The sequence below is a fragment of the Falco rusticolus genome, chromosome 4 (genome assembly GCF_015220075.1).
Source record: "Falco rusticolus isolate bFalRus1 chromosome 4, bFalRus1.pri, whole genome shotgun sequence".
NCBI lineage: Eukaryota > Metazoa > Chordata > Aves > Falconiformes > Falconidae > Falco > Falco rusticolus.
Window position 1 is genome coordinate 80,453,406 of NC_051190.1, and position 23,353 is coordinate 80,476,758.

The following is a 23,353-nucleotide window of genomic DNA, read 5'->3' on the forward strand; positions in this document are numbered from 1 at the left end:
TCTTTACAACATGGCAGAATAACTATTCGTGGGCTGCTTGAGGTGGAGGAGGAACATAATCCACATAGACAACTCTAATAGTTCTGCAAACCTGCTTTTCCGTATATACAAACACATCAGTGGTGTAATGATGAGCCTAAATTACAGGATTTGTTAAGTATCTTCTCTCCCATCAGCAACAAGTAAGCAGACACAATCCCCCATACTGCTACTTTATACATAGATGAGATAGGGATTAGAGTTTTCACATTCTTTTTGTTTGGTTTTGTTGGTGTTTTTGTTTGTTTGTTTGTTTTTCGGGAATTTGAGATAGCTTGGAGATAAATATAGGTTCTGTACCTAGCTCAGCCTTCAGATAACATGCCATCCATTTTAGCCTGGTAGGCTATATGAAAACAAGGTTTATGCAATCACCCTGTCTCTCTGTCTGTGTCCCAAGTTCTAATTTTGAAGGTGGTAAACAGTTTCAGCAGAGTTTGAGATATTATAATGTTTATACAAATTTTATAAAAATAGATAACCAGGCAGAGGAGACACTAGGGGTTGGAAAGTTTGGAGTTAACACCTAATAGCTTTCTACCCAGTCAGCAAATTTCTACGAATTTCCACTTCTGAACATGGCAGCCTGCATGTTGCTGCCAAAATGCTCCACAGGAGAAGATGCTAGGCATATGCAGTCATAACAGAAAGTATTATTATAATGCAGGCAAATAGTTCAGCCAACCAAGAGGCAAATCCATAGGAAACCAGGCTTCATTACCTTCAGCGTTCACAGAACTAGTAGCTTATATTTCTGAAGGATGAAATAAATATGGGCAGTCTGAAGTTTTTTTGCAGACAACCACTGCTAGCGGATTGTTATTCATCATGGGGGCAAAACTGGAAGTAAATGTAATTCTTAACTGGCACTGCTAAAGTGTATGTCTCTTGTAGGTGCTCACAGGTCCTGGGAGGCTGCACACTGGCACAATTGGCTGCATATTACATGGATTGCTAACTCCAGCCCTTTCAAGGACCTGACTCACCATATCCCAGCCACTAAACTCAACTTGGAACTGGATTTATCATTTGGATTTCTTTAGTGATGTACTATCAGAAGCATAAACTGCACCCGTTTAGTGATCTGTGAGAACTAAGAGCTCGTATTACTTGCAGCTGTCCCTCAGTCCAAAGGTGATGATCTCAGCTTCTCTCTTTATGTCAAGTGTTTCCATTTCATACCCCTCCTACTAGCAATAGTATTGCATACCACCCCTCTACTACACATTTCTGAACTGATTGATTTCTGTGTCTGTGTTTAACCCTGCAATCCTCACCTAGACATATTCTATCCAGTTCATGAGCAGAAATACTGGATGTTGTGCAGTCTGTACTTTCTTACTGCAGAATACCCTTTCCATAATCACAGGAACCCTGTCTTGATGAGCCCAAGCTCAGTGGCCCATTTCCATAACACTTTTAAGCACCTCATTGCATATTTAAGCACTTCTAAGATGCTTATAATGTGTACATCTTATCACATATTTTTCATGTTTTTCAAGCCTGCACAGTGGGTGTGACACTTTGCCTTTATATTATTGCTTATTTTCAGTTTTCATTGCATTACTTTAGCCTATAGTAAACAAATTATATTTAAGGTGAGCTTGAGGATTTATGGATGGGTTTGAGGCTGCTAATGGGTGAGCCAGATACCTTTAAAATGTGCTTTCTATGTGAAAATAACACGAAGCAAACAGATATCCAGAGATATGTTCCCTTCCATGATGACAGTGGTAAAGAGGGAAAAAAAAAACCAAAACAACAAACCATTCTGTTTGTGTCAAAGCTACAGAGGAGAGGTTATGGAAAATAGTAAGAAGTGTCTAATAGGAAACATTTCTATTGATTACAGTAATGAAGAACTATCTCTACAGCCCAGGAAGATTTCAACTGTTGCTTCTATCATGGCAAAGGAAACACTTGGTAACCTCAGAAACAAGGGTAACTTTGTAACATCCTTACCTGCATGGGGCCATATAGATTAATTTGAGGCCTGGAAGTATCGGACAAAAACTGCTGCACTTTAAGTTGCAAAATTTTGATTTGATCAAAATCTCCATGCTAATTAAAATTTGGTAGGTATATTTCTCTTGCATAAATCTGTATTGACAGTCTTTCTGACTTTCTGACTGTGAGTTGCCAGAACTCAGTGCGACTTCCCAAAGCTGTTCCAAAAACCTTTTAGCTAGACCTTTTGGGACATGTCCCCTGTTGTGTGATGATTCGGGTCAGCATGCCTGGCTGCCAGTATTATTTAAAACAATGTAAAAGGCAAAGACTTGGTGTTGTCACTTTCTGTTTGGACAGCTGAAAGCTATGACTGTTTTCGATATGGTGCTTTGTGCTCCCTAGATCAATACAAAGTTGAGCCAGAACCAAAAGCCAATAGCCAGGGAAACTAACAGCCAGGCCTGCCAGGCTTGAGCCTACCAAACTTACATCATTTGGCATTTTCTGGTCCTCTAAAGCAAGATACAAACTCCACATAGGTCCTGGGCATGCCAGGGATCTATCCAAAGCATCTTACACACAACATTTTATAGCGAGGAACCCACAGAGTACCATGGTCAATCTTGCTGCGCAGAGAGCTTTGTACGGGCACCTCAGGAACCTTGAGCACTGATGGGCCAAAGGCTCAGAAGAAGGTCTACCAGAGGGACAAGGGATGTGCCAGCTGTTGCCAATACTGTCAGGAGCTTGACCATGCCTGGCTAGGGCAGTAGAGCCAAGCCACCAATGAAGCATGCAGGACTCTGCTTGAACTGGATAATGAAGGCTAGAGACTACTGCTAGACAAGATCTCTGAAACTCCCAGAAAAAAAAAACCCAGAAGTTCCAAGGATAAACAGAATAACTGGGCTGGCATCAACCCAGGTAGATATGTGCAGAGCTTTTTTTCTCTGAGCATGTGTTTGGGCAGGGGAAGGCTATTTTCTGTGCCGATCATCTCCTGGACCTGCAGTGAGGTGCCAGGCATGCTGCTGGCAGGGCTGTACTGCTGGTGGCCTCACACCTACACCAGCTCTGGGTGGCTCCTGGAGGCCGCCTGTCTCCTCCTGGCCTCTGGAGAAGCCTGGCACCCTGCCCCAGCCTTGTGATGACTCCAAGTTGTCCTAAGGACCTCACTTCCATACCCTCTCCTTCGAGCCCTGCCACTATGCTTGCCTGTGTGTGCACTTTGGTACATGCTGTGAGTCACAGCGTTTCCCCCAGCCCCACTCACTCCTGCAGCTGGGACGAGGCTCCCAAACCGGGCAGAGCCGCTCCCCGGTCCCCCAGCCTCCTTCACGCCGAGCCGTGTCCCCGCCGTGCAGCTCCCATCGCGGCGGTGCCCCCCCGGAGCAGCGGTCTCCCGTGCTGCCACAGGCACCGGGGGGCGAGTCGCAGGGAGAGGCGGGCACGAGCCAGGCAACAGTCACAAGCTCCTTCCAACACTCTTCCTTTCCCTGTGGGAGATCGCTGGGACATCTCACATCAGCTGTACAAGCGCCCTTGCGTGGTGTGACATGAGTTACAGTGAATTGCAAATGAATTGCGGTGGCAGCGTGTCCCTCGTTCCCTGCACCTCTCTCGCCTCTTTTGCGATAGCTTTCCTCGCTGGAGCACCTCATCCTGCAGCACAGCGCGTTACTTCCACCGGCGCTACCAAACCGGCGACACAAGACAGCGATGGTGGCTCTGAAGGTACCACGAAGTAAACTGGGCTGCGGAAAGCAAAATCCCCGCGGTATTCCCGTGATTAACGCCGCGCAGGGCGGATGCGGAGGAGCGGGGGCCACACGAGTGCAGGCGGAGCAGCGACAGCTGCCGGCAGGGAAACCCCGGGGGAGCCGCGCTCTGCCCCCCGCGCCCGGGCTGCGGAGCGGGGCTGCGCCACCGCCGGGCTTCCCGCTCCCGCACCGCTGCCGCTGCCCCCGCCTGGGGCCGGGGGTGCGGGGCGCCCCTCAGCCGGGCCACCGCCTCACGCCCGGGACGACGGTTTCCGTGCGATCCCCGAGCCTTCTGCCGACCGGGAGGGGGCCGGGCCGGGCAGAGGAACGGCGACTCCCGCCGCGCCCCGTCCCCGCGGGGCAGCGGGCCCAGCCCCGCCCGCACTGACAGCGCCGGGCCGGAACGGGACTGGCGCGGCCCCGCCCCCGCCGCCCCGCGCCTGCGCACGGCCCTGATCCGGCGTTTAGTGCCGGGGCAGCTGCAGCGCACCTGGAGCCTCCAGTTGTGTCGCCCCCCGTGCCTGGTGCAGCCCGCCCTCCCCGGCCCGCCGAGCCCGCGCCGCAGGTGGGGAAGGCCGCTCCTGCGGTGGAGGGGAGGCGGCTGGGCGGGGGCCGAAGCCGAGGCTGGGCCGAGCGCGGCTTGCAGCTGTGAGGCCGTGGGGAGCTGGGCGTCAGGCGGGGGCCGCCGCGCTGGGTCGTGGGCTTCGGCGGGGCCCGGGCAGGCCCGCGGCGCGGAGCCGCTTACCCCGGGGCGGCGGCCCGCGCCTCTCCGCGCCGACACCCCCCGCCTGCCGGGCGGGGGCAGCGGGCAGCGGCCGAGCCCGCCGGGCCTTGGTCCGCGCCCGCCGGCTGGACGCTTCGCCATGTTTGCCAGAGCAGCTGCCGCTCTGGCCTGACGGGCGGGAAAGTCCGTAAATGTCGGGGAGAATCTTGGCCTCTGTGGTTTTGGCAGCGCCAGCCTTACCGAGCAGGCTGGGCCCCGGAGGTGGGTTTCCGAAGGGGTCGGGGCAGGCAGCCCTGGCCTCGCCTGCCTGTGCTGGGCAGGTCGGTGGCTGCTAAGTCATTGCCTTGCCCAGCTGCATCCTCTGTTTTGGAGGAGCTTGTGGTGTTCGTGGTTAAGACACAGCTGATAGGGTGGAAGATGGTTGCTGTTCAAAGTCTTCTGCTGTTTTGAAAAAGAAGTAGGTTTGCTATCTCAAGTTTATATATTTGCATATAAGAGGTAAGAATGCCAGCCTAACTCTTTGGAGAAATATAACAATCTAGTTTAATTCTGTAAAGTTTCACTGAGTTTATAAACAAAAATTTATCTCCCCAAGCCTTCTGTGTAACTTGGGATGTGGTGGTTCTGTATGCTTGGGATGTTGTTTGGGTTTTCTCTATGTACTATCATACTACACTGCTGCAGCAAGTTGAAGGGCACAGTCTTAAACAAAACCAGCTTATCGTAATGCTTCTGAATTTACTAAACTCTTCCTAACAGACTGTGAAGTCAAAGAAACTCCAGATAAGTCCAAGGAGACTGGAGTGTGTATACATCAGTTACAAGGGAGAGACTGGGTCAGAGCACAGCTGCTAAGGAAGTAGGGTTTGTGACTGGTGACAGTATAGAGGCAGTCACATGTGAAGATGAGATATTCTCGGAGCTGCTACTGTTCCTCATGTAAGTGTTGGATAAAAAAATAGTGTTCTTGAGTTTTGGCCAGCTGTAATGGAGTTCAGCGCTTGGTTGTGGGGGGAAGCATGTTGGAGGAACACATTTCACTTGAAGGTCATTGTCTATCTTCTCACCCGTGAACTGAGATATGGCTTTCCTAAGTCTGGCGGTAGAACAACAGTATTAAGCTCGAATTATTGAAGCTCAGGTACAGTTGGTATTGGAGGATACATCTGCCTTAGTATTTTAATTAAAATAAAGGGTGTGCTCTTCAAATCAGTTCCCAGTCATACTTGTCTGCTGCACTTCGGTTCACATCACAGTGTGATTTGGGAGTGCGTGAATGCTCTCCCTTTTGGAAGAAGCTAAAACTAGAAGGTGCACTTCAGTTGTGGGTGTTGTCAGTCTAGACAAGACCTAGTATGAAATAAACACACAAAAACATATATAGTGTGGATGTTGAATTCTCAATAACTATTTATTTCTATGGAGTTGCTGCTTGTTCTGTACTGTTAATGTAGATGTAGCCTGTGTTTACCATCAGTGAAGTAGGTCAGTTGAATACAGTTGTGGTACAACAACAACAGGGATTTATCGCTAAGTTTTCAGACCTGTAACAGTGACAGCTACTGCCTAAGCTGCAAGACTGAAGTTTTGTAGCTTAAAGGCTGTAGGTCAGCTACAAGGAGAACAGTATGCAATTTTTTTCAGAAAATTTTTTTCAATACTTCAGTAGTTTTAATTTTCAATTCAACAGTTTCCATTATGGAATGGCTCCCAAACTTAGCATGTTTTTAAAAGTGCTGTAGCAGCATAAGGATAATAGTTTTCCTTCTTGTAAGGGTTTAATGACTTAAATGAATAAAATAATGCAGCATATTTTCTGGAGCAGTAACTGAGACTTGCTGGCATTTGAATTACTTTCCCCCTCCCACATTCACCTAGCCTTTGTGGCAATATAATGAATTAATGTGGTGCTTATGTTACCATATTTGAGATCTTTCTGTTTTGTCTTGAGTGGTTGGTTTAAAATATTCTGACTTGTTTTGCTTTCTTAAGCTTCCTCTTAGGTCTTCCATTCTCAGTGAACCATGATGATTTGTAGCAGCTGCTTTAAAAATTTTTTTAACTTTGAATTTTATTTCAACCTGTTTCAAATAAGGAAGTATTCCACTTGAATCACTTCATTACAGCCTTTAGTTTCAAGCATCCTGTGTTTCAAGGTGGTTTCAATGCCATGACTGAAAAACTCCTGTAATGGGAAAATTTTAAAATTTGCATGGCTAGCAAAAATGCTTTTTTTAACAAGTCTTTATAAATGCTATGTATTGCTGGCAGCTCTGTTAAATTAACTCCCATTTTTTCCTTGACTTTCCTGGGAATCAGCCCTCTTGGGTAAAGGGAATCACCAGTTTAAACACTGCAGATCTATATTTCTAGTTTCCAAGCTAGTAGCTGATCCCATGTTCTCAAAACAAGTCCAGCCTAAAAGGTTTATTAGAATTGGGTCTGTAGTGTCTGTAGAATCCACTGAAAATTGCAAACTTGCTTTCTAGAGCCCAGTCTTGATTTTTTTGTTATACAAAGAAAGTGTTGTGTGAAAGTCTGTACAACAGCCCTGCGAAAAGCACTGCTAGAGTGTGGCAACCTTTTGCCAGCAATTTTGGTGTTCTAATTTAAAAGCCTCTCGTCGATCCCCATTCAGCCTGTGTATATTGAAGGGTCTGAGCAAAGCTCCCAGTTAGTTCAGGTGCTTAGGGCTTGGGATTGACTCCAGCTTGACAGGGCTTTCATGCTTTGCAGGTCTTGAGGGGATCTGAACAGAGGGCAACAGGAGCCTTGGAGTAACGACCCTGTGGTTACCTGATGCAGAGCAATAAATGCAAGCCATGTTTGAATAGTTCTCCCTGAAAACTTTCTTCTGATTTTTATTTTAGACATGGGAAAATCACTTTCTCACCTGCCTATGCATACATGCAAGGACGATGGCTATGATGGAGGCACAGTGTCTGATAACATGAGGAATGGGTTAGTGCACTCAGAGTCGCACAATGAAGACAGCAGATGTGGAGATGTATCACAGTTTCCTTACGTGGAATTCACAGGAAGAGACAGTGTCACGTGCCCCACTTGTCAGGGAACGGGAAGAATTCCACGAGGTAAGTTTTCTTTGTTTTTTTTAACTTTTAACCTATAAATTTACCTCATAACCATGTGCAGTTGTAACTATAATCATCCATAGCAAATAGCTCTCCTATTTAAGATGAAGTTCTTTCATCTTTTTGGCTTTTTAGCACTAGGCATTTTGTTATGACTGTACTGGATGAATGAAACAAATTGAGATGTTTGGCTGTTGCCTCCTGGGTCTTCTCTTGTACAATGCCGGTTTTCTGTCCTTCTCAGCTTTAAATTGACACATAACCCTAGCTCTTGCAAGCTGAATTTGAAAACCTTTATTTTTGTGAGATTTTTATTACATCTTTTTTTAGCTACCTATTTTAAACTCTTTGAATCAACATATAACTGAAAAAATAGCTGCAGATGCAGGAAGTGAAGAGTAGGCCTGTACTGCAACACCTTTTCCCTAATCAGTTACAGTGAAATTTTTTGCCCTCACTGCTGCCAGTGCCACTCAGTTTCTTGACTCTCCCTTTGTCCCATGTGTCCTTGGCAGAGGACCTCCACGGAGCTGAAAATACATAGGCTCTCTGGCTGCCCTGGAAAGGAGTAGGCTGCACAGTGTTAGGCTTCATGCCTAACCATTTTATTTGCTTGCTGCCCTTGTTCTTTGCTTTACCTTTTAATAAAACATTCTGCTTTGTTATGCTTTTCTAAGTGTACTACACTAAGTCACCTGAATAGCTATTTAAGAAGAGACCTCCGAGAGGAGAATGCAGGTTATCTGAAACTGGGAAACAGGAGAGAGTGGCAAATGCAGTGTGCCAAGGCACAGTATTCTTTCAGCTGTAAGTTCTTCCCATTGATAGGGAAGAGGAACTGATGAGAATGTCTTGTGTTTGGGACTGCTTTGCTTTTGCCAAAACTCTTATCCAAAATAGATTAGTGGGTGTAAAAACCCTCAGAACTGATTTTAATCAGCAGCTCAGGAAAATTGGGTGATGTATGTTGTCCTTGTACATGTGCTTCAGTCAGATTAGGTTTTAGTATAGTTCACACCTCCTTCTGCCTCACCTGTGAATAAGAAGTGGGGGGCACAGGATATTAAAAAGTTACAAATATGGGATTTGTATTTTAGCTGTTAAACTTTATTACAATGTATCATTTGAGTATTTCTGAATTCAACAAATTTGAAGTGTGGAAAAGCTATGCAACTAAAAATTATTTGAACAACTATAGAGAAGGAAGTCTGTTCTGTTAGCTTGCTAACTTGAAATGCTTCAATAGAATAGAAACTTGCTATTGATATTGTTAAAATAGTGCTAAATACTGCTAAAATGCAGTAACAGTGGGATTTCTGTGTTCAAAAGCTTATTTCTTTGACTGCAAGACTTTTGGATGTAGTAATTAACTCATATTTGTTTAAACATTTTACAGTAACTATTAAAAACACAAGGTGTCCTTACATTCTAATGAAATTATATGATTAAAGCTAAAACTTTAAATGAGTTAGAAGAAATAGGGATGTCTTTAATTATTTTCTAGTAATTTTTTGGGGAAAAAATAGTGTTTGGGTTTTTTTTTTTGAGGGGGGAGGGTTCACAGAATGACTGCATGACTTGTAGGGCAGACTAACGATATGGCTAAACTTAATAAAGACATAGAATAGGGTTTTGTTACTTGGACAGCTTTAGCTTTTCAGTAAGATAACAGCACAGTCCTACTTTCATACCTTTTGTTCAAAGGTTGAAGATGCTTCATTGAAGTGGAGATGAAAATCAGTTTTAAATTGGTAGAGGTTTTTTAGAAGGCTGATGTTACATACTACTACCTGCTTAGCTAGCATGCTTTGCTCAGCTTAGTGATTCAGCATGGAATCACTTCTGAGGAGTTTATCACCTTGCTAATCATGCTGGTCAAATCCTGCATTTGGCTTAAAAAAATGCAAATCTCACTTGGTCTTGAGGCTTCTCTGTTAACATATAGATGAATCTCAGTTCTGGTTTTGTGTGCAAGCAGATAACAAAAGCTGTACAGGCAGATGTAGTCCATCTATTTTCAAGTCATCTGTGCTTGTGTTTATTAGTTCTACTGTTAAGATATTCCTCTCTTTAAAATGCTGTCTAGTGAAGTAGTTCATGGCTTGGAGAAATTCCAGTAGATACTTTTTTGACTTCCAGGGTGCTGCAGCTCAGTCCCATGAGAAATGGCTGTATGTACCGGTGATGTCCAGAATGCAGCATGTGTATAACTTGCGTTGGTGAAGCCACCCACATTGATACATATATTTTTTAGGATTTTTTTTTTAAACAAACCTGACTTCTGCTTTTGAGAAGAGTACATTCAGAATGCCTTCTGGAACAGTTCTAACTGCCCAAGCTTCTGAATGTTTTTCCTATGACTTTACGTGGCCTGGTGTAGAGAGAGCTGGAAGCTGTTATGTACCTCTGTTTCTCTTGAGGAAATGGTGCCAGAGGCATGTTATCTCCTGTGCATGCTCGCAGCACAGAGGCAGAATTTGTTGCTGTTTTGGTCTTTCTGGGCTTGGTGGTTTTTTTTCTCTCCATGTTGTGCAAGCCATACTCCTATTTCAGAAAGTGACATAAGCTACAATAATATTCTGTGTGGGTTGTTATCTGGAATTTAAATGTTTATCTTTAATGGCACCAAAGAATAAACACTAAAGTTATAACAGGCACTCTTTCTTTGAAGTAACTGCAACAATACTTACTCTTTTCTTTGTTTAAATTCTGAAAGGGTGTTTTTGTTTCCAGGGCAGGAAAATCAGCTGGTAGCATTAATTCCATACAGTGATCAGAGACTGAGGCCAAGAAGAACGTAAGTTAACAGTTGTGATACATAAATCTACAGTTAATTTTTCTCTTCTAGTTAAAATTCAACAATTTAAAGGAGATAGTGGTAAGAGGAATCAAGCAAAAAGAAGGGAATGTTTTCTTGCATTCGGTACTGAAAGAACCCTGCTCATGAGCAATACCAGTCTTAATAACTTAAGGAGTTAGAGGTTAACAGGTGTGCGTACTGCCATCACAGTATGTCTTACAAAGCTAGTAATACTGTATGATCTCATCATGTAGCTATTTATCTAAATGTCTGCAGTAATTATGCAAGTATTCATCAATCTCTGTAGTATCTTAACTGATCTGAGCAGATACATCTTCAGTGTTAAAGTCCGAGTAAAGTGATAACTTTTTTGGGCCACTACTACAGAATAAGTCACCTAGAAAATAATCTGTAAAGCTCTAAGCAGCTAGCAAAATCAAGGTTCATCTTTCTGATATAGTATATTTGAATTTTTTTTCCTAGGATCTACTTAAAGTTTTCATTACAGTCTTCAGGGCTTCTTGTTCTGACGCTTTTTTTTGTTGTGGTTTTTTGTTTTCTTTTTTCCATTAATGTTTGGATGTTTCTCTAGTAAGCAGAAATGAGTGCCAGGAAAAAAAAAATACAGTAACTTCACATAATACTACCCTGGATCATGTCTGATATTAGTAGTACAAATTTGAAACACATTGCTTTAGTGTTCTAACCTTGAGAAACCTGGAGCTGCAGTAGAACCTTTTACTTGTGTATTTTTTTATACACACCTTTTATGTTAGGTTAATTGTGAATTTCCTGTTTCTTAGCAGGAGTCTACACTTCCCTGAAAGTATCTTATGACAAAGAATCTTGTGTAAGGTGCATAAGAGCTTTATTCTTCATTCTGAGTGTGGTGTCAAATTCCTGCAGAATGACAAACCTTCTCTTACAAATACATTTTTAAGAGGAAGTGTTTGTTTCAAAGCACATAAATGTTTACCTCTTCCATTTTCCACTAAGTTCCAAATGTTGAGATAATCACATGTTTTGAAACTTGATTTCTGTATATATAAAAAAGTAACAGCTGTTTGAGACAGGTGTGAAGTGCATTGTGGCTTGTTTGTGGTTTTTTTCCCCTATGGGAGGTGGAAATAGACTGAACTAAGTTGTATTGACTGGTCATGCTCCTTATTTAAAAGAAAATAACATACCACTATTGTTTAATGTGCTTTTGACTCTGAAATATGCTTTTTTTTTTTTTTCCCCTCCAGAAAGCTTTACGTGACTGCTTCTGTAATTGTATGCTTACTACTTTCTGGGCTGGCTGTATTCTTCTTGTTTCCTCGCTCAATCGATGTTGAATACATTGGTGTGAAGTCAGTGTATGTCACTTACGAACAGGCTAGACATATAATATATCTAAATATTACAGTAAGTAACTATTTCTTTAGATGTTTGTAATGGATAAATGCAACAAGAGATACTGCTTTGACTGTTTAATATACATAGAAATTGTGGTTTAGCTGATGAACTTAGTGCGTTAGGAAATACAGGCAGATACAATGACTGCTTTGTAAAATGTAGCTGGACCTTCTGTGGCTGGTTTCTGTAGTTGTAGTTAATAGAGATGTAGTTGCAAGCTACCATTGGGTCTTCTTTTTTTATGGGAACAGTGACCTCTGAGTGCTCTGCGTTATTTTTGGAATATGAGTGAAATGTGGTGTGTATGTAGGAACATGTCTTGGTAATGCAGTCAATACAGGATTGCCTAAAGGTTTTTCCATAAGAGTTCCTCATTTTAAATAAACTAAACCAGATGTGGGAGAAAAGGGTCCTGTGATAGCTAAATTTCCTGGAGGGAATAATCAAGAATGGGAAGAAATGCAGTATTTGCAGTGGAAGGTGGACGCCAGGGAAGTTGTGCAGAAGTTTGTGCTGCTCAGTATATTCCCAGAAAAAAAAAAACAACCTGGGAAAGGGCTAAATGATGGTCCATTACTCCCTTCCCCCCCACCAATCCTTGAAGGCAAGAAAATATATCTGTGTAATTTCAGGTAATACTGTCTCAGGCATAAATCTCAAAATGTGTCCTCATAAAGATACACAGAATGAATAGCTGTTAATGTCTTTTTCATTTTTTTTTCAGAACACATTAAATATAACTAATAACAACTATTATTCTGTAGAAGTGGCAAATATCACAGCCCAAGTTCAGTTTTCAAAAACAGTTATTGGCAAAGCACGACTAAACAACATCACCAACATTGGTCCTTTGGATATGAAACAGGTAAGTAGGATTGGCTTTTGAAGTTGAATATGTGCTAATCTTCAAATATAAATCTACTCATTTGTGTTTTCATTGCTTTTCTTGTTTTGTGCTTTTTTTTTTTTTTCAGATTGACTATATGGTGCCCACAGTCATACAAGATGAAATGAGCTACATGTTGTAAGTGTACTGGCCTCTAAATATCATGTGGGTTGTCTTAAAAATCACAATGGTGCTAAAAGTGACTTTGAAAAAAGTCAGCAGAAATGTATTTGCAGAGTTGTTGCGGCATTTTCTTTGTGGATCTTTAATAGTACTGAAAAATACTTAAACTATGGTTGTTTCAGTAGTTTCATATAGTGGCTTGCTGCACCTGGCTCTCAGCACTTTGAGCGGCATCTCTATCCCAGTGTTTCAGGCCTTGGCAATAGCTAGGACTTGCTGCTTTGGGGTGTGAAAGTGCAGGTTTGTTCCCCTAACAAGTTCTCTGGTAACTTTCCCACATATTTCTCTGGTAGTAGAGGGAATTTGTATTTAATTCTATACAAATTGGAGGCTAATTTGTATTTCTTCAGACCACATGTATACAATGGTAAGCAGTGTTTATGGCCTGTCCGTTAAGCATTTTTATTCATTGCTTCTGAAAGTTTACTTGACCAACAGACTATTAGCTGAATATATCTTGGTAACAAACACAAATGTTAATTCTGTGACACTGAAATGCAGAATGAACAGAAAAAGTTAACTATTGAGACCTTGGGTCTGTGTGTAGTTCCAGTGGATTTCAGCCCCTTTGGGGTGGGAGAGAACCTTACAGCATTGAAGTGTTAGTGTGAATTGAAATAGGTGTGAAACACCAAACTGGGCACTAACTTTAAATAAGCAGAAAGTGTTGTACTTCTGTTGCCTCTTAAAAGCATGTAAGTTAGCTTGATTAAACACTGAATCCTGTGAATCTGCTCACCCTTTGGATGCATAAGGAGTAAATAAATGTGGCCTTCATAGAACTCGTGCTAATACCTATCTAGTCATGCTTTTGTTGCAATAAGGCATTGAAACGTCTTCCATGGTCAGTACTGCGGCCTTAATTTCAGTAATGCTGTTGAGAGTCTGTTCCCAACAATAGCCACAACTTTTACATGCAAGCTGGTGACTAATCTTAGGAAAAAACTGGATGACTTCAGATGTCTAGAGAGATGCAGACAGAGAAAAGCTGCTCTGCCTGTGGCCTGAACTGAATGTATTTCAGGCTCTTGTGCTTCATAGCTGCAGCCTTGGCAAAATGTGGAAGAATGGTGTGTTCACTGGTCCAACTTGGAGGTAGATGGTGCAGTCTTGGAGCAGAGGCAGAGAAACTGTCATTGACAGTAGTGTGTAATGTGGACTCGCCCTCCTTCAGGATAGCAAGTGTCAAGTGACATTACTAGATGAGCAGACTAATAGGTGGTTTGTAAGCATGTGAAAATATTCATTGCTTCAGCACAGTGATGCTAAGCATGGGCAATAACTCTTAATAAGAGACCCGTAACTATGGAAGTCTGTGTTAGTTAAGGGTCTAAGTTCTTGTACAGGCTGGCACAGCAAGGTGCTAGTGCTTGTGAGTAGCACTCACTAGCTTTGTGATGTTTAAAATGTACTAAACAAACTTGAGCCACAAAAAAAAAAGTAGCTATTAATTTTCTCCAGATTTTCTGTATGTTACACAGTTGGTATTACTTGACCTCCCTGACCTGTTGACAGTTATTGTTGATGGGTTTTTGCTCTTTCACTGTATTGTGAGTCTTGAAAGCCTGGGTTTGCTTTATAGGTCGACCCTGGAGACGGTGAGTGAGCTTCCTTAGTTTAAACACTCAGCTGGTCTTAGTGGGGTTTTGTATTTGTTACTGTTTGGGTTTTTTCTCCATGCACAAATATTTAACTTTCCAGTGAAGGCTGTGGGACAATCTTTGGAATGCAGGGAGTATTGTGGGTTATAGCGCTGGGTGTTGTACAGCGGATTACATTTCAGTGTTTTCCGAGCTAGTCAATTCAGTGTTAGTCAGAACTAGCCAGTTTGGATCCCAGAGAGTGCATGTCCTGTAAAATTAGCTTAGGTTGAATACAGGAGACCTTAGAGATCTGAGGTGTCTGCATACAAGCAGGTCTGCTGAATCCAGATGAATGGTGAAATCAGCATTGTACAGGGCTTTTTCCATACTTATTTTAGAGATCTGGCTCAATGTGGAGTTCACCTTCAGTATAGTTTCCTAGCCACAGTTTTGTGCAGTGTGGTGTATTGTTTTGGCTTTTTTTAGTGGGTTGGTATTGTGTGTAGTGTTTTTAAAAAACAGATTTATTTCCAGATAATATGGAATTAAAAAAACAGTATGCTGGTGTTGTACCTCTCTGCTTGTCAGCCAGTATGTGCTGTTGGATACAATCTGGCTTTATATTATGTTACAGATAGTTTTCTAGTCCAAAATATAGACAAAAATAACTGAGAATACCTGGCATCATATAACTAAACTTGGTTTTAAGCCTAGCAGGAAAAAATCAAAATATTTATCATTACTACAGATACCAATATAAAACAACTTTTCATACCTGTTTTATTTGTATTTTCATACAATTTGGGTCACCTATGTTGATTCACTGTGTAATACTATATCATATGTATGTTGGTGCTGAGGAAAAGAATGACAATGGCATGCAAGTATTGTGGGGTGGCTGCCATGCAGTCTTATTGCACTGACCACTTGCCTTTCATTCCGGAGCTGATAAATTTGTGACCAAAAGCAGGGGGAAAAATACATACATTTACATAGTGCTCTGTATAACTGCTGTGTAGGTGCATGTGACTAAATATAAGTCTGACAAGGGTATATTGCAAGAGAACAATAACTTGAAAATCTCTGCAGATTGTTTAAATGTTACTTTGCGTAGTACAGAAGTGAATTAGCGCCAAAAAAAGGACTTTTCTAAGTTCTTGAAACATTTTGAGCAAGAATACCAAGCCTTCTAGGCTTTTTATAGAAATTGCTATTACATGAGAAGATGCTGAAGTTGGCATAACATTAACATTTTGTTGTAAAGTTTCCTTTCTATATATAAACTTCACATGAAGTGAAACTGCAGCAAATTGTTACTCTGAAGGGTTACAGACAGTCTTGAGTGATGAAGTGATATTGATGTGCTTTAATTTAGTGGTTGAGGTTTACTTCGGTTAGCTTCTGAAAGATGAAGTGAATGCTGTTTCACAGGACAGTTTTGTTGGCAAGTGTTGCATGTAAGCAAGTGCATGTGAAAGCAAGTAGACCTAGGTGAGTATACAGTCACTAGCAGTGTTTTAATTGCCATTGCTAACAACTCTGTAGTCTCTATATACATAGGTAACAGAATTTCCAGTTGCAACCACAATTCTTGCTTTTTAGATAATTATCTGTGAAAGCTCAATGCAAATCTAACTGTTGTTTTTCTTGTTTGCAGTGACTTCTGTACTTTAGCATCTATTAAAGTGCATAACATTGTAGTGATGATGCAGTAAGTATGGAAACTTCCTGTTTGTTGGCAACAACTTTAAATCAATGTAACTCTTTGAAATACTACTCAAAATACTTAATCCTGGAGTCTGCCTCATAGATAAAATGAAATCAACTTGCTTTCTAGTGTAGTAGCTTCATAGTTCTTGAAAAACAGGTTCTGGTGGTGTAAAGACACTTGAATAGGCAGAACTGTTATTACTGTATCTGCTGTGTAGTTGAGCTGTAACCGTGGAGCTACTAAGGTCTCAAATACTTGGAAATGAGTTTGTTTCAAAATTGTTCAAAAATTGTCAAAATCTTTGTGATCCTGAAGCAGATACAGGCTTTAGTACTCTGCCAAAGTCTGCTTTATGTGACTTCTTGCATAAATAGTAGCATGGTGGTTTGTTCTTTTTGTCTTTTGAAGGGGTTTTTTTGCTGTTGAGGGGGAAGGGGGAGAGGTGTAGATCCAACCATGGCTGTAACTTCTCTAATCATTTGCTTTCTCCTCACAAGGCAAGGTATTAATGAGTAAACCTCAGGTTTGACATCTTTAGGGGGGAAAAAAGTCTGTGCTCAGGGAACCAAGTGTCTTTCATGGAGAAAATCTATAGTGGTAAACTAGTATTGTCTTAAAGTAATTTTTAAATAAAGTTTAAATTTTTTCCTTAAAAACTCTAGTAATGTCAAAATGCTGATTTTTAGAATAGGAAACTGAAGCATCTTACAAACTTCTTCTGTTTTCTCTTTCTAAGAGTGACAGTGACAACCTCTTACTTTGGCCACTCTGAGCAAATATCCCAAGAGAGATACCAGTATGTGGACTGTGGAGGAAACACAACCTACCAGCTGGGCCAGTCAGAATATTTAAATGTACTTCAGCCTCCACAGTAGAAGCACCTCTTGGTTAGTGTGGAATGACTGCTGTTGATGCTTGCAGAGATCCTTTGAATAGGACTGGTACTACATGAAGGGGAGTGTATGTGCATGTAAAGCATAGCAAACATGGTGATTTGTTCACTTCAGACACAAGGAGGGAAAAGGTGAAAAATGTATATAGATGCACTTGTTAAATGTTGTGTTTTCCCCTTCTTTTTGCTTTCTATTACTGTAAGCACTTCTGTCAAGTTGTGTGGTGGGAGGGAGAGGGGCAGTATCAGATTCTTGAACTGAACTGGGACCTTTGCTTACAGTGTGGTACATCAACTTAGAGTAACTGTGTATGTCTATGTTTAGGTGAGATGTCTCACTAATGAGCATTTTAGAAAAAATGATACTCATAAATTTTAATTTTGTACTTCAGTTCTTGATATTTGACTATAAACTGGCAGTAGTACTACTTAAGTAACAAATTACTTTGAGGTATCTGGGTGTGAAACTTCTATTAGTAACCCAGTGGTGATGGTTTTTTATTTTGATATTCTACTTCTCATTTGCTATACATGATTAGAGGTGACATGCAGTCTTTGAAAACCAGGAAAGCTGTCTTGGATAACACTATACTTGAATGTGCAACTTCTAGAATCTGGCATCGTTTCATTCATATTCCCTCCTGCTACCTCTGGGATGTTATAAGGAGAATGTATGTTAGATTCAAACTTGGGTTTAAAAATAAAGAAACAACAACCCCCAGAGTCATTGCTGACGAAGGAAAAAGTAAAGACTAGAAAATGAACAAGTAAAGACTTTGATAGTGTCTTTCTACTTTATTTTTTAGTAAGCTTTGTGTACAGCTATTAAAAACAAGACTGCAGTTGGAACTAGGTGGGAAACTGGACACAGGTTTGGGCAGCCTAATGTAAATTTTCATTTTTATTGTTTTAATATGCTGTGTATCTAAGCTACTTGTGTTAATATGTTGGGGTGTGTGTATTTAGTGCACAGGTTCAGTAAGCAATGCAGTAATTACCTGAATCTCCAGAGCACTCACAGTTCCCATCTAAGTTATGTAGGGGAGAACAAAGCAACTCTTTCTGTTAAGAGTAAATGCTGATGTAATCATGATACTGACTTTATAACAAAGCTGTTAAATGGTTTCAGCAGGATAGTTTGCACAGTGAGAATTTCCAGGGTTATAATCAAACATGGTGACATGTAAATTTTGGGTCCAAAGCTGCTTGACTTCTGAAGGCTGACTGTTCTAAGGGTTAGGTATGAAACTTTTTAATTGACTAGATCAGGATTGTTTTATTTCTCAATTATACAAGATGCACCTGTAAAAGGTACTATTGAGATTTGCATTATAATGAATAGTTTGGGTTTTTTTAAATAGATGTTGCGGTTTTTATGCTGCCCATCTCCTGGAAATAAGCTATATAAAATGAATTGGCAATAAACACTATGGCAAAAGCCTGCTGAGTAATTTCTTGCAACTAACAATCTCATGCTTCAGTACTTCAGTGAATGTACATGTCTGTATTACTCTTTTCTTTATTGACCTCTCTTAGGTGGACCTACTTGGGTGGGTGGGGAAGAGAGTATCAATGATTTAAGACTGATATAAAAGAAATGAAGTAACTATACAAAAAACCCCACCTCTCCTCTGTTCGAATTGCTATGAACACTTACTCTGAATGTCTATGAGAAAATCTTGGAACCTAACTGTCTATTTCATGTAACTGTTGATAAGATAAAGATGTCAGCTTTTTGGCTTTGGAAAACTTCTGGAACTGGAATAGTAGATTCTGATTTAGTATAGTTACATTCTGAAAATTACTCTTGAATCTGGGCAGTTAAAAGTAAACATTGTTACAGCTTACGATCACAAGGGAAACTAGCTCACAACTGACTCTGGTCTTCCTAGAGTATAGATGAGGTTCAGTCCTGTGGCTGATAAAATGCCTGCAGAAGCTTGTCTGGTAGCCTGAAAAGATGCAGGTAATAACTAAAGACCAGGGTAGTGGGGAGCTGGGTAGAAGCAGAGGTGAACTCTTCTTTATCTGGTGTAGAAAGATTTGCTTGTATTGGAGAGCAGGGAGAGTTCTGATTTAAATCGTGTCAGATCTGAAGTCAGCCAGCAAGTGATAGGGCTTTTCTTCTAGGCCTAAGTATTTACATCTAGAATGCTGGTTTTGTTTGGAGTTTGTAGGTTGTTTGGAGTTTTTAAGTAGAAAAAGAAGAAAATTACTCTAGGCAAATATTTATATCAACTTAAAACAAATTTTTCTCTGAAGAATAAAAGTAATCTAAAGTAACCAACCTAAAGTAACTGGAATAGTGTAAGGATAAAATTATTTAACAGTAGCAAAGGCTGCTTGAACAAGCATGCTTGGGGGGAGGTTACACTGTTTATGCAGTATTGGGACTCAGGTTGACCTCTGAAAGTTTGAGAGATATGCTGAGTAAAATACATACTTAAATCTGTGGATCTTACATTGCATGAAGTGTTTGGTATTGGCTAATTTAAAATAATAAATTGAGTGGAATTATTCTTTCTGCATATGTGGTAGAAGGGGGAAGATACAACTCTTAATGTCTGTCATCTGGGATATCTAATGGATGTAAACTTTAACACCATCAATTTGTGGTAGACTTACTGAATGACTAAGTTTTCATTTTAAAATAAAGGGTGGGGTGAGGATCCTATTGATTAATTCTCCAATTAAGTCAGTTACAGGAGAATCAGAGGCTTAAAATTCCACATGTGCTAGTATGTTCTTGCAAAACTGTCAGCATATTTACTAACCAAACAAAGACAGAATTTCAATTTAACTACTAATTTTAATATAACATCTCATCAGATAAGCGGGTAAGCATCTGTTTGAAAACTTTGACTTGACTTCTGTGGCTGAGCTTGGAAATATGCTAAGGGAGCAAGGGAAGTCAGTATTAACTTGTATGACTTTGTAAACAAGCTTATGAGAATAGATCCAAGTGACAGACCTGTAATTATTTCACATTTATTTTTTATCTTGATGGGGGGGGGAAAAAAAGGCAAGCCCTTCGGCTCAATGTAAATCAGTAAGTACAAATTCTCTTCAGAAGGTCAGCTGGAAGAACAGTTTGTTTTAGGGTGGGGTTTTTTGTTTGCTTTTCTGTGTGGAAGATAGTTTCTGAAGGTCTTCTCAAGTGATTCAAACTTAATTTGTAACTTCCTCATAATCTGTGAATACTATCAAAATACATCATATATATACTGGCATTGTGGTGTTGTATTTCACAGGATCTGTTTCTAGTATAATTCCTTTCTCTTGAATTCTTTGTAGCACTTGTACCAAAACCTGTTGCACTTTAAAGTGGAAGCTGTTATCTCTTAAAACAGTGGTCCAGATGTTGCACTGTAATGGCACAATTGAAAAACAAAACTGAATGTATTCTGTATAGAATAACTGTAAAAGGTCAAAATTATGACTTAAATTAATATGGAATGCTGAAATGTGTAAAAATACTGGCGACTTGACCATTCTGACCTGGAGAACAAAATTATTTTACATTTTAAATATGATGCTTTAAAAATGAATGAATGAAGCCACCAAACAAACCATCACATACCCATTTGGAGAGATTTAAGGGAAGCACTGTTACTAAAAGGTGTAGAACCTGACGCTTAACTCTTGAATTCCTGTTCCTGGTGTTTGGAAAAGCCTGTAGAAGTTCATCATAATTTTTGTACTCATGTTGATACTTAAAGGATTGTTGCTTAGTTCTTAATCTTTTGTGAAGACAAGCATAAGTATCTTTTGGTTTTTCCTGTGTGGTATAGCTTTGAAGTTCCTAATGCACTTCTTGTGTGCATGACCTTGATATTAACATTTTGATGTTTATATTTTGCAGCCTTATGTTGGCAGACTTAAGTACCTGCCTTAGTTGACTTTGCTCTAAATTATCCTTGAAGTTCTGCAAGTGAGTAAGTTTATCATAATAGTGCATTGCAAACGTGACTAGGCTTTTTAGCAAGTGCTATATAAAGCTAACCATTTAAGCGCTGAATCTCTTAAGTGCTTGGATTCAACTGTGAAGAGTCTTTAACAGTCTGACTGAAGGGGTGTGCCTTCATGATGGAAAGCCTGGTGCTTGGAGTAGTATGAGAGAGATTTTTGGATTCAGAAAATGTTAAAAGAAAAATAGCATTATTCATTATTCAGCATTTAAGACTTCCTCTTTATTTGGTTTTTTTTTTCTGGTGGTGGTGATGGGGAACTTAGTTGTGGCTTTGCTTTTTTTCCTGCTCCCTAAATCTGCAGCGGGATGTTAGTCTGTTCCCGAACTGCACCTTCTGAAATGGGTGACTTGTTTCAGAGTTGGGCAGCTACATGAAGCTTAACATTAGTTAGACTGGATTTTGAGAGTTAAGAGACAAGTAAGACTAGCCGCAATACCTTTAAGAACTAAACTTTTTACTGTCTAACAAAATGCTACAACCCTAGCAATGATTCCAGGCTTACTGTTACTTCTGAAAAGGAAGGGTAAGTAACGTAAGTGCAACCAATGTACTTCAATAATGGACTACAGCAACTGTCAAAACATTTGTTAGTGTTGGCCCTGATCATGCCAAGAAGTCTAGATGTTGGGTGGGTTTGTTGGTTTTTGTGTTTGGTTTTTTGTTTGCTTTTTTTTTTGGGGGGGGGGGGGGGAGAGAGAGAGAGAGGGGAATACAGCCCAACCAAAACACATTCAGAACAATAATTTCAGTACAGTATGGCAAAAACATTTGGTGTTTGTAGACTTGAGAAGTCACCTTCCTGTTATACCTTTAGCTGGGGAATTCTGGTCATTACCAGAGGAGAAGTTTGGGATAGTTTCCTCTGCTGCCCTACAGCTTTTGCATGCAAGCTTGCTTTTCTGACTGTAGGCAGGCCTGCTGGACAGGAACAGTTGGCTGCAAGGAGTCTGTACAATGGGCCCTGCAGTGTAGTATGAGACTTCGGTGGCAGTAACATACTGATCCTCTTCCACCAACCATCAAAACAGTCTTACAACCTGGATGTGTGTCTTTTGGGTACTGAAACTGATTTTGCTTTGCATGGGCAGGGATATCTAGTGCCAGACATGCAAGTATATTACAGTGCCTGAGCATTTTGGGTCCAACTGTCAGTGATATAGTCTTTTTTTGTTTTGTTTAAGGAAGCAAACTTAACCACTGGTAACATCCACTGTACAGAGTGTGCATATAATAGCTTGAGATATGTATAGAAATACTAATGAGTGATAACTATTTTTGTAATTTCAGAATTACAAACTGTTGTTCTTGTGACTGTGTAGCAAACAATCTTATCAACTTAAGCATGATAAACGCTAGAAGTCAAGGGGTATTTGGACACAGAAGCTGTCTTAATGTAAGTTAACTGGGGCAAAGGATCTTGTTATTTAGAGCTTCAAAATATGGAGTTAACTTCATTATGAATATGTTTCTAGACAGGATTGTTTGGCTCAAAGAATGATATTAAATTTTCTATTTAAAAAAACTTGGGTCGTGTATCTTTTTTAACTGACAATATTTTTCTCTCCTCCTTCCCTATGACCCACAAGTTTTCCCCCTATCTCACCATATTTTTCCCACAAGCTTTCATGTATTTTCAGTGGTATGATTTTAATTTTTGTAACATTGGCATCCCAGGATGTGAAACCTTTGCAATCTACCTTTTTGGTACTATGGTTTATTGTGTTAAGTCTGTAATAAACGGAGTATCTGAAAGCTGAGCACCATATGTGACTGAATTACTGTTGTCTGGCTGGACTGCTACAGTAACTGAGTTAAAAACCCGGGCTGTTGTGGTGGGCTGATGCCAGGCAGGGGGTGGGCCCCACCCAGTTGCTCATGCACTCTTTCTTGTGGTGGGATGGTGGAGAGAGTCAGAAGAACAAAAGCAGGAAAACTCATGGGTCAGGATAAAAACAGTTTAATAGGGGAAGCAAAGATTGTGCACAAGTGAAGCAAAATAAGGAATTTATTTCCTTTCAGCAGGCAGGTATTTACAAGGGGAAGAGAAACGCCATAACCCCGGATGTCCCTTCTTCTTTCCCTGAGCTTTTATTGCTGAGCATGATCCCATATGGAATATCGCTTTGATTAGTGGGGGTGTCTGTCCTGGCTGTGCCCCCTCCCAGCTTCTTGACCATCCCTGGCCTAGTCACTGCAGGGTTGGGCAGAGTGGGGTAAGAAGATGAGGAGGCAAAGGGAAAGGAAACTTGTGTTGTATGAGCATGCTCAGCATGAGCCAAACCACAGTGTGTTATCAACAAACCCAAAACACAGAACCATGGGGTGCTGTGAAGGAAACGAACTCCATCCCAGCCAGACCCAGTA

The 23,353-nt window shown here is 40.9% G+C and overlaps 1 protein-coding gene across 3 annotated transcripts; it reads left to right on the forward strand.

The window, feature by feature from the left end:
• The first annotated feature begins 1,875 nt into the window (after positions 1-1,875).
• Positions 1,876-22,746, forward strand: TMEM106B (transmembrane protein 106B). Of its 3 annotated transcripts, none has more exons than XM_037384730.1 (8): positions 1,876-3,723; positions 7,344-7,565; positions 10,299-10,362; positions 11,613-11,772; positions 12,488-12,628; positions 12,738-12,787; positions 16,073-16,126; positions 16,863-22,746. In XM_037384730.1, the coding sequence occupies exons 1-8, from the start codon at positions 3,546-3,548 to the stop codon at positions 16,999-17,001; spliced, it is 1,008 nt and encodes a 335-aa protein (XP_037240627.1). In that variant the 5' UTR covers positions 1,876-3,545; the 3' UTR covers positions 17,002-22,746. The 3 variants fall into 3 exon arrangements, with proteins under 3 accessions (XP_037240627.1, XP_037240629.1, XP_037240628.1); XM_037384732.1 differs by lacking the exon at positions 1,876-3,723 and adding an exon at positions 4,181-4,314; XM_037384731.1 differs by lacking the exon at positions 1,876-3,723 and adding an exon at positions 4,646-4,734.
• Positions 22,747-23,353: the final 607 nt, after the last annotated feature.

Excerpts from the sequence above, each read along its gene's own strand:
- TMEM106B (XM_037384730.1), top strand. The coding sequence starts at position 3,546 with ATGAGTTACAGTGAATTGCAAATGAATTGCGGTGGCAGCGTGTCCCTC. Across the intron at positions 7,566-10,298 it reads AACGGGAAGAATTCCACGAG|GGCAGGAAAATCAGCTGGTA; the intron begins GTAAGTTTTCTT and ends TTTTGTTTCCAG. Across the intron at positions 10,363-11,612 it reads AGACTGAGGCCAAGAAGAAC|AAAGCTTTACGTGACTGCTT; the intron begins GTAAGTTAACAG and ends TTTCCCCTCCAG.